Source organism: Rhamphochromis longiceps, linkage group LG20, assembly GCF_057381845.1.
Source record: "Rhamphochromis longiceps isolate RC_006_pf linkage group LG20, R_longiceps_female_GT1.1, whole genome shotgun sequence".
In the NCBI taxonomy this organism is placed as follows: domain Eukaryota; kingdom Metazoa; phylum Chordata; class Actinopteri; order Cichliformes; family Cichlidae; genus Rhamphochromis; species Rhamphochromis longiceps.
Window position 1 is genome coordinate 33,699,027 of NC_140576.1, and position 11,478 is coordinate 33,710,504.

An 11,478-nucleotide genomic window follows, 5' to 3' on the forward strand; every position below is an offset into this window, starting at 1 on the left:
AAAGCACAACTAAATTATATGATTCCCTATATCACTTTCACGCATAGTGTTGTTGGACAACATACGTTTTGAAAAGTCTTTGAAAAGTACATGTTTGAAAAAAAAGAAAAATCGTTTTTCATGCGTGAAGATGAATAAAAATACTTAAGAAAAAAATCCTGATTGAGGTTGTCATAATTCATGCATTAAAGGGTTAAAATGCAAAGAAAGCAAACTATCTTAAACTTTTAATCTATCTAAAAATAAATAAATAAAAGAGTTTCTAATAAATCAGTACAGTCCAAATATAATTAGACTTTCCTTTTTAACAAATCTTAGAGCCGAGGCTGGATCAGGTGACCCTGAACCTTCCCTTAGTTACACTGCAATAGGCCTGGGATGCTGGGGGCTTCCCATGATGCACTCTGTGTTTTCTTCACTCACCTCTTTTCAGTCTGTGTGTTTATTCACCACTTTGCATTTAGTTATTAGTCATTATTAAACTCTTTTGTCCTCTCCCTCAGCACTCACCCAGTTCCTGAGCCTGGTCGTACTGCAGGTTTCTTGCTTTTAAAAAGAAGCTCTTCCTTCCCAATGTCACCAAGTGCTAGCTCATAGGCCGTTGTCTGATTGTTGTTGCTTTCTCTGTATTATGTAGGGTTTTTACTTCACAATATAAAGCACCTCGAGACAACTTTTGTTGTGATTTGGCGCTGTATGAATAAAGCTGAGTTGAATAGAATAGAAGAGTGTTGACTTGATTCTTAAGTTGTCATCTCTGTTAGTGATTCCCTGTTTAGTTGTTAGTCTCTTATGTCTTGTATTTAGCTTGACTTCCTTTGTGTCATTTGTCTTGATCAGATTTAGCTGTTTCTTGTTGCCCACCTGTATTATCCTCCTTTACATCATGTGTACATATAGCTTCAGTTTCCCTTTGTCTGATTATCTGTTTGATGGTAGTAAACAGACAATCAAATAAGCTTTGACAGTGTTCACGTCCTCATTGCAACAGTTACACTTGAATAGAGAGCACAGCAAAATATGGCATTGTGTCTGTTAAAGGTTTCAAAGAAAGTGTCCAGATACTCACTGCTGTCATGATATACTGCCCCCCACACTGAAAGAAAACAGCAGTTTGTTAAAGCCTCATCACTAAAGGTGTAAATTTCTACCCTGCAGACTCTGAGGTTGCCAGAGCTGTATCGATCTGTGCATCTGGCCTCTGTGTCACTGCGCCTTTTCTGTATCTATCATTACCATATTTGTTGTGCTCAAAATTCATCCCTGGTGTGAGGTAAATAATTATAGTGCAGGGCCACAGGATCAAAGTTACAGTGATGCTAGATATGAAGCTGTATTAAAGCAAGACAATAAAGTTAAAGTGTGGTGCAAGAGAAGTTCGACGGTACATTGTCTCCTTCCTCATAAACTTGCTGAGGTATACACAAGCTTGTAAATAATCCCCTGCACATTGACGACAATGGAGTCGGCACAGAGAAATGTTGATCAGCTGAAAATGTGACTCCTTTATCAAAAGCTGCCTGTCTCGCACTGCCAGTGTGTTTACGAAAGGATTCATTTCTGTCTTTTCATACAGTGGAAAAACATATTTGGCAAGTCACAAAAGATTGACTAAATATAACACATCTTTCAAAGGTGCAACAAACTGATTTTGACCAATTGTGTTATATTAATGTGTAACATTTTCAGTAAATTTCTAGTGGAGCAGATAACCAGGTGCACGGCCTCTTAATCTCATAAAGGCCCTTCCCATCATCCCATGCTTCAGCTCACATAACAATAATACAACATCGTACATGTAAACATTAGCAAGTTTGTTGCTCGAATTTCTTTCAGCATCTTAGCTGAAACCCATGTGTTACTTGTGAAAGAGGCAGCGAGTTCACTGACAGCACAATCACACATGATCGAGGAGTCACTCCAGCTCCTCCAGCTCCAGGACTGAGGCGATAATCATGACAGTGAGCTTGGTGTTTACCCTCTGCTGAGTGACAATCAGCTCAATCAGCAGCTCAGACTCGAGTGGCCATGAGCCAGAGATCCTGAGCTTTATAACTAACGTACAAACCTGAGACTGAGAATGAACTCAAAGCTGATGTGCTACAGTGTTTCTAAACAACATTTCTGACTTCGTCCTCAGTAATATGCAATGATGACAGAAAGGTAGATCTATGTGTTGAATCGCATCTTGAGACTTGAATTTTTAAAGAATCCTAAGAGACTGAAGCATTTCTCACAATAAATTAATCTTGTAGTGAAAATGGCCATCACTGTTTATCAGACAGTAAGGGGTTGTCATCAGAATGCTCATTTTTCCCAATGAATAATTTAAAAATTTAAAAGAAAATAGTTGCAGTTTTACTTTTATGCGCATCAACTCATCTATAAAACTCACTGACTGTACAAAGATACTAGTCATAGTCATGTAATCCATGTGCACACATTAGGCACAGATGGTGGCTGATGAGGACAAAGGATGAAATGCCAGTTGCCATTGCATAGCTGAATCCACTTTTAAAGGGGCAGTTTAGCAATTTACCTTTTCATGTACATCAATTTACAGGTGTGACAAGGTGAGCAGCAAAGTCCAAATGTTTAATGACTTATGTGGGTCAAATCTCAAACTACTGGATCTAATAAATGTGGCCTATAAAGCAGCATGATAGTGGAAAGGGAAAGCTCCGCTTGTTCTTTTAGCATTTTCCTTCTCTGCGTCCTCATATTAAATCTCACACTGAACAATATCCTCATCGTGTTAACACAGAAATGCAATTACAAGTGATTATGTCATGACCTTCACCTTGTCTACAGCGTTTGCATGCTGTCACCTCCGGTTTGTTTACATGTGAAAGAAGTTGTTTGTTATCCAAAATTAAACTTCAAGTATCATAAAAACTCTAAAGCTCTGGAAGTTCTTAAGGGGTTTTCTTGCACATTTGTGTGACAGATGTGCAATAATGAGTAATGAAACACAAAAGTTTCCACATCATTCAAAATCATCTGGTGTCCAAGTCCAAGCTTGAATAACTCTCACGGCGTCTTGCTTTGGTGGCCTCCTGAGGTCAGCTCCACTTCCATGTTAAAATACACTTTAAATAAACATATTTGCAGCCTGGTACAGATTGCAGTTTACGACTACAGCTAATTGCCCTTCGTGACATCAGATTAATTGCTGTAAATTGTAGCAGTTAAGCATTACATGGCTGCTTTGAGTGGCAGTTAGGCACCACCTGTCACTCAACATCTCAAAGTCTTTTAAAAATGTCTAATTACCACAATCTGTTATACTATGGCTTTATCTAGTGAGAAAAGTAACTCTTTAAGCACCCTTTCCATAAAATAAACAACGCTTTGCAAATAGCTTCTGTGTTTTGGTTATATAGGCAGTGCACCCTGCTGTGCATTCACCTTTGAGTGCAATGACTGTACTTCAGAGCATATCCAGTTGACATTGACATTATTACTGAGCAAATGAATGATGATGATGACATATACAGACAACGGTGTAAGCTCTATGTGCAGGCAAATACTATTGCACGCAAATTCAGCTTTTGTTCACTTCCAGTTAAAGTGGCTTTGTTTAAAGCGTATTGCACACCGCTATATACTGCCCCCTTGTGGTCATCCTACAAACAATGTAGCATGCAGAAGCTGCATGTTGCATATAATGATGCGATGAGAATCCTTTGCAGGATACCTAGAAGTGGTAGTGCCAGCCAGATGTTTGTAGCTGTGGGTGTTTGGACTTTTAAAGCACTTTTAAGGAAGCTAATGTTCAATTTTAGAGAACGACTGGATGGTTCGAGTAACAGTATAATTTTAGCACTCACAGATCCGACACTGAGTGGTTCCCGTTACTCATCCAGTCTCAGAAAGCACTGGTTAAAGTGTTTGTGTATTTATTGATTTATTTTAAGTAATTGTGTTTTATGTATATTATGGTTTTATATTTTTACAAATGTTTTAGATACTTATTTATATACATATATATATATTTAATGGTTTATACCTTGTGTTGGGGGGGGGGGGGGGGGGGAGTGTTGTGTGTGTGTGTTGTTTTTTTGGGGGTTTTTTGTCTTGTTTTTATGGACATGAAGTCTGCCAATAAAGCTTGAATTGAATTGAATTGAATTGAATTGAATTGAATTGAATTGAATTGAATTGAATTGGTTGAACCTCTTCCAGCACATAGAGAGTTTGAACCTAAAGGTGAATATTATGGTTTTACAGCTGTAGCACTGGTACCATTCTCCTCCTTAGTGGGCCAAACCACTATTATTGTCTAATTAGCACAGTTCTTCTAATGTCCATATGAGGCTGGTTTTAAAATTGAGTCAGTCCCCATAGACTCCCGTGTTAAAATGCCTAACTATAATACACAAATAAACATGTTTTCAGCCTGGATAATGAAACTGTTTTGGTCTAAGCTTCATGATACGAGAGTTGGCGGTGTGCACGACAAAAGGAGCTGTCGCCAATCATTGTCTGCTAACTGGAGTCACAGAACTGAACCTCTCCACCATGTTTATGCTATTGGTGCATCACAGCTGCACTATTTGACAAATACTGCATCTTACCTGCTGTTCAGAAAGTCTATGGTTCAATTCTGGTGTGTGAAATTCCAGTATATTATTAGCCTGTTGTTTAGCACTAATTAAATGATAACAGTTTCTTTGCATTGGACCTGTGAAGTTGATTGGTTGTGTCACAAGTCATCGGTGACATCTCTACAACTGTTTCACAGTTATACTGCTGCTGTGCTTCATACTCACTGCAGTGTTCTCAGTGCTAGCAAAGGAGTGGAAGTCAAAATGAAGTTTTCTCAAGAAAGTTTTATCTTTTTAAAAATGGTGCAGGATTTTTGTATAATCTGGGAATATCTGAGCTTTTTGCACTGATATGTCATTGAAATATGGTAAAACCTGACATAATGATACACTCACGTCTTCAACCGAGCCACATCAGCTGCGCTACCTGCACAGAGTTACAAAAATCGAGAGGTGCACGACCAGCCTAAGCAACAGTGAAGCGTGGCTTTCAAAATGAGGACAAAACATACCATGACGACTGAGTTCATCTTTTACATACAGTCTATGCTTTTTAAATGCAAACGGGTTTCATGTTTAATTGTTGGAGCTTCATGGTACTGAATTCTCTATATGATAATCATTTATGTTTTCAGAGTTATTTGTGTGGCAATGCAAAATTTTTATAAACACATGCTCATTTCGTGGGAGCATGCATGTTAATAAATCACAGGTAGACTGAAGGAAGGCATGAAAATAAGAACATATGGTGTGATTCAGCTGCAGAAGGTGGGAGATGGCCTTTGGAGTTTGTTTTGCACAGCATTTTGATCAATTATTTAGGATGTCATGTGTCAAAGCCCATAGTAGCCTAACCACGTTCACCAGCATTATGGGCAGATAATAGCCCCAACGTGTCAATCGAGGATGGAAGCAGATAAGATGTGAAAGGTGATCTATGCGGTGACTAATGATAGAACATTGATCAAACACACTACTCTCTGTCGAAGAAATGAGACCCCCGTGCTGCAGCGTTGACGTCTCAAACGGGAGCTCTGCCCAGCTGCAGGATGATATTCATATTCCGGAGGTATATGTGCAGGACAAACATGCACTGATGCAAACACGCTTTGGTCACAGCAGACAAACAGAGGCAGCTCCAAGCTGTAGCATCGTGTCATGCAAAGAGACGTGGAGCCACCTCCATTTTCAAGCTCTGCTCTTTTTTTTTTTTACCTTCTGGGAGGTGAAAGATTGCGTCCAGTGGTACAAAACGAGCCTGTCTTTGTTGAAGGGTTTGGGCTCTGCCGCCGGTTCTTCGCACTCCTCCCCGTCTGTGATTTTGCCGTCTTCATCCATGGCTGAGATGGGCCACCAGCTACAGTTGGTAGGGGTAACATGGTTGGAAGACGCCATGACAGAGCGTTTTGTGCGTGTGGAGGAGAGGAGCGAGGAGGGAGAGGATGGAGAGAGAGTGTGTGTGAAAGGGAAAGAGAGCGAGCAAGCGAACAAGAGAGAGAGAGAGAGAAAGCTCAGCGGCTCGAGCGCAGCAGCATCACCGGTTCACGCGGCAGCAGCGACAGCATCCATCAGTTTGGGACAGCTCCGCGCTTCCCAGGGAAAAAACACGCACACCCTAATCCATATGCAAATACCGACTTACTCGAGCATGCCGCTGTACTTGCAATTAAATCGATGGGTAACCGTATTACATCACATGATGCGTTACGCACAAACATGCGCCGTGGAAACCCCTCGCAGGGAGCGCTTCAGTGGAAGGTCAATCGGCTCCTGTAAGGACAATGGAGGCTGTGGGCCACGGTACGCACGCAAATTTTCATTGTGTGGAGCGTAGTCTGCCTATAGGAGCAGCTCATTAAATAATCAGAGGACTTCAAGTGCTTTTCTTTCCGTTACCGGGAAACTATTTGGACTAGGCCATGGTGTCAAACTCACTTTAGTTCGTGGGTGACGTGCAGCTCAATCTCGAGCCACACCAGTAAACCGATTACATAATAACTTTTAATATTCCGAACTCCTGATTTACTCTCTTAAAAAGGCACGTAGGGCCTAATTCCCCGTGACCGTAAAATCATTTAAAGTCTTCCGAAATTAACGGAGATATCGACAAAATGTGAAGAAACAAGGGACGCAACACAATAGAGTAACATTTGTTTTAATTTGGAAAAAAACAAAACAAAAAAAAACATTATCAACTGAAGTAGAAGTAGAACCGTGCTGCACTTTCATGTAATACCAATTTACACCACAAGATGACGCACTGGGACAATCAATCCCCCCCAATCAGTCAAGACATTAAAAATACTTTATTTACAGTTGCTAAGTAAACTGAGGTAAAGCTAAAAATAAATGGCCAGATAAAAACAACATACATCCCAAAATATTTCAACACACAGCGAGCATTTAGAAAACGTAATGTAGAAGTTCACAGTAAATACTTTGACCAGATCCTAATTTTATTTTATTTTTTTAAATCTAAAACCATCTGTCCAATAAGAAGATAAAACTTACAACAACAGAAGTTATTACTTCTTGTTAATATTTTTCTCACTTAATGGGTGATTCATCTTTTACATAAAATAAGTCATGCTCCAAGAATATTTCCAAATTGTTTTTTCCCACATTTGTGAGTCAGATCAAAGTGAAAAAGCACAAAAAACTTCACACGCAGATGGTTTTGTAATTAAACATACCAGTGTTATTTCTTTATGAAACAATGTGCCTATAGATCTAGAAACACTTCAGTTTCCATCCATTTTGTCTCCTGTGGAATAAACCTGGCCTCGACACACCAAGAATAGAAATGCATTTTATGGAAACAGAATGAAGTAATTAGGCAGCATAGTGGTTAGCACTGTCACTTCATAATAGGAAGATCCTGGGTTTGAACCCACTGGTTCCCTGGGGCCTTTCTGTGTGCATTTTGCATGTTTTCCCTGTTCCTGTGTGGGTTCTATTTGGGTAATAGTGGAATGAATAGTGGAATTGTACAGTGCTTTGAGGGCCCCGAAAAGCGCTATATAAATGAAATCCATTATTATTATTATTTGTGAACTATGCTTAAAAGCCAGGCCTGTGCCAGGAAACCAACCAATTTAAATGAGCTCTATCAATTGTGCCACGAAGAGTGGTGAAATATCTAGTCAGAATTATTCCAGACGCTTGTTGGTGGCTACCAAAGCATGTAGCTGAGGTGCAGTTTCTTAAGGCAGGGATGTCAAACTCATTTTACATCAAGGGCCACATACAGCTCACGTATATATCAGTTTTTTTACCCCCCACATACAGAGCGGTGAAACTCCACTTTCTGTCAGTGTAAAGACGTTTAATAAGAATAAATAAAGGAATGATAAAGAAATGCTGCTGTAGTAAATGAAAGAACTGTCAGCAGGACTTTATTTTAAAAAAAAAGGAGAATGTTTATGTTACTTTATTACTGTAGTGTAGTATAAATGGTAGAAAACAGTAGTAAAACTAAAACATAGCAACTAAGAGTTTTTCCTCTAAAGTTATCCAGTCAGCTGGACTGGAGTCTTTGCTGGGCCAATTCTGGCCCCCAGGCCTTGTGTTTGACCCTTGTTCTAAAGGACATTTAATTATCAGTGGGTGTGCATGTATACTTTTGATCCTGTGTGAATTATAGAAAGTTTCAAATTCACACTTTTCCACCTAATTTTAAAGTCATAAAAGAAGTATGCTGTACGATGATTCCAGTCTGGAAAAAGAAGAGTTCAAATTAAAAGCCCAAACTAACCATGACGTCCATGAGTGGATGTAAACGTTTGACCACAACTAATTGAAACTAATCCCAACCCTGGAAATAAATACATAATTTCTTTGCTTTTTGACTTAATTAGCATTGAGATTAGAAATATATTATTGGTTTTACAAAAAAAAAAAAAATGTTAGACATCCTGCAGCACAGTAAACTATATTCATCTTTTTAGTAATATCCAATAACAGTTGACTTCTGTTTATGTGCAGAAGTCTACCTTAAGTCAGGGTGCTGATTTTTAAAAATGCTATTCAGTGTTTTGTTTCAGTGTTAGACACAACAAATAGAATAATTTGCAAAGCAACAAACACTTTCTTGTATGATGTTATAGTGTTTTTGTTCTTTTAAAGAGCATCATTTTTCAGACTTATTTATGCTACTCTGAACTGAATATGTGCTCTACCAAACTGACTGCATATGCAATAAATGCAACAGCTTACTATAAAGGCCAGTTCTCTGCAAAAATTCTAATAAAAATTGAGAACTTTTGAAAATGTTTTTATTAATTAGGTGCAAACAAACTGGAGTAACCATGTAAAATAAGGTGAATGATTGAGTGTAATCTCCAAAACAGCAGCTCTCATTGGCAGCCTAGCACATAGTTTGGGCTGGTTGTTCCATATCCTGGGGACATGGCTTGCTATAGAAATGCCAGCCCAGTCCAGAATTTACCAGAGATTTAGTCTGTCTCAGTCTCTGCTGGTTTCCTGCATAATCCCAGACAGACTCCAGGAAGCCAGAATCAGGGCTCTGCAGGGGTCTTACCATCTGTTCACAGGACTCCTTGTTCTTTTCATGACCTGTTTGTTGTAGCTCAGATGCCTTTCTAAATGCACCCTGTGAGGACTGAAGAGTTATGCACATTTCAATATAGTTTAATTTTTATCTGACAAAGTCTAAGCAATCCTGTCCCTAAACCTATTTTATTAGCTTGAGACTCTACAGTTTAAACATGTGTAACTAAACGTGTTTTTAAAGAATAAACTGGGAGGCTTGGGTCTTTGGTTTGACTCCTTAGAAAAAATATTCCACATATGATTCCTCCTCTAGGCCTTTCACGTGAGTTTATTTCAGTAATTATTCAAGACTGAGGGAAACAACTGGTAAATGATTGAGCCTGCAGCTGAGACAATGAGCTGCTAAAGAAGTCTGCTCAGATTCTTTCTGACTTGCTACCTCAAATAATAGAAGTTAACATTTTTCAGATACAAAAAGAGTAGATGTTCTTACCAAGACTTGAAAGCAGTTTTAAGCAGTCAAATTGGGTAACAATAATTTCCTAAAAATCACAGATTCATGTTCTGACCTTTGGAAGCAACAAAAACAGACCCCACTGCCCAATTTTGGATTCATTAGACAAAAAACAACAACAAAAAAAAAAACAACCCCAAAACACTAGTTTAAAATGGCAATTGATTAATATCAAGGTCAAGCTATCAAAAGCTTAACATTGTATGTTAGACAGGCATTTTTCTACCTTTTTTATCTTAAGCAAAGGAGTATAAGTGCAAACCCTTTCCTTGTAATAGGATACTTAACATGAATGCACAAACACCGTTACTCAATTAAAATAGCTGAGTACATATTCCTCTTCTACAGAACCCAGTGGTTCAATTGATTTAGGATATTTTAAGCCCAGTGTTCTTAGGCCAGTCTGCAAGACAATCTGCACCTCTATAACTTTTTGTCCGGCGCCATAAGCAAGGAATTCAGTCTGCATGGTAGATTTCCTTCATTACGTAATATGATACAACAGAATGAGAACAAGGGAGCATGGTCCCTTCAGACTGAACTGTTCTGTTTTAGTAATCAAAGCTGACTAAAGCTAAATACTGATAGATGCAGCTGATCAAGATATGTCACCTCACTAATGTTTCAGAAATATAAATCAGTGATAAACTGACTCAGATTTAGTTTAAGTTACAAACACAGCATACTTCCTTGTGCAGCCCTCATTCGTATGCTGGCTCCTGAAATTGGCACAGAGTCATCCCAAGTTTGACAACTCAAGTTTTCAAGCAAAATATGTTGTTACCAAAACGCTCCAGCAGAGGGCTGAAGAGTGATACATAACTGATGCAGATCTGATGTCTCATTGGAAGGGGCATAAGTGTGAGTGTTTATGTTGGATTTGTTTTTCTCCTGTTGTTACATTGGCTCAGATTTTGGACACACAAAAAAATTAAGAAAAAGAATTCATGGTTGTTCACAAAGTACACAAAGTCATACATCAAGTCTGGGAGTTAAAGCAAGAATCCATAAAAGGGGTACATTAAATCCAAGGTAAACACACAGAGCACAAGCAGACAATCAGGAATCAGGAATATATAACATAAACAGAAGGAAACAGAAGGAAAGAGGAATATATGCGCACTGGCCACTTTGTTAGGCACACCTGTTTAACTGCTTTTTACTCCAAATAAATAATCAGCCAACCACAAGACTGCATTTACACTCAATGCATATACAAATATAGACATGGCCAAGACAACCTGCTGAAGTCCAAATTCAACATCCGGATGGGTAAGGTGGTTTCAGTGACTTTGGATATGGCGTAGCTGCTGGTGCTGGTTTAAGTATTTAAGTGTTTAATTATTTAAGGACCTGCTGGGATTTTACCAAACAGTGCTCTCTAGGGTTTGCAGAAAACAGTTTGAAAAAGATAAAATATCCAGTGAGCACCAATTCTCTGTGTGAAAATGCCTTATTGATGCCAGAGATCGGACTCTTTTGAGCTAATAGGAAGGTACCAGTAACTCAAATAACAACTCATTATATACAGAAGAGAATCTCTGATGTACAACATGTCAAACCTTGAAGGAGATAGGCTATAATTCATACAGGTTCACCAAAATTATACAAGAGTAATTTGGAAAAACCAGACCTGATGACATTTGTGTTGCCTCACCTGAATGGTAAGGTCAGAATTTGCCATAAACAACATAAAAGCATGACTCCATCCTGCCTTGTATTTACAGGTCAAGTTGTTGGTAGTGACATAATGGGAACAGTATTCCCATCTTCTGATGGCTGCTTCCTGCAGGGTAATGCAGCATATCACAACGCTCCAATCATCTCAAACCTGTACTAGTAAGCTGTACCTAATAAAGGGGCCAGTGAGTGTAGCAGATAAGTGTGATTAGTGATGACAGTCAG

The 11,478-nt window shown here is 38.8% G+C and overlaps 1 protein-coding gene across 1 annotated transcript in view; it reads right to left on the reverse strand.

Moving 5' to 3' along the window:
- gdap1l1 (ganglioside induced differentiation associated protein 1-like 1) overlaps positions 1-6,179 on the reverse strand; it is a 29,362-nt gene extending 23,183 nt beyond the window's left edge. Inside the window, exon 1 of the mRNA XM_085394269.1 lies at positions 5,763-6,179. Within this exon, the coding sequence (XP_085250395.1) occupies positions 5,763-5,942 (180 nt within the window). The 5' untranslated portion in view covers positions 5,943-6,179. The remainder of the gene's footprint in view (positions 1-5,762) is intronic.
- Between the last annotated feature and the right edge of the window lie 5,299 nt (positions 6,180-11,478).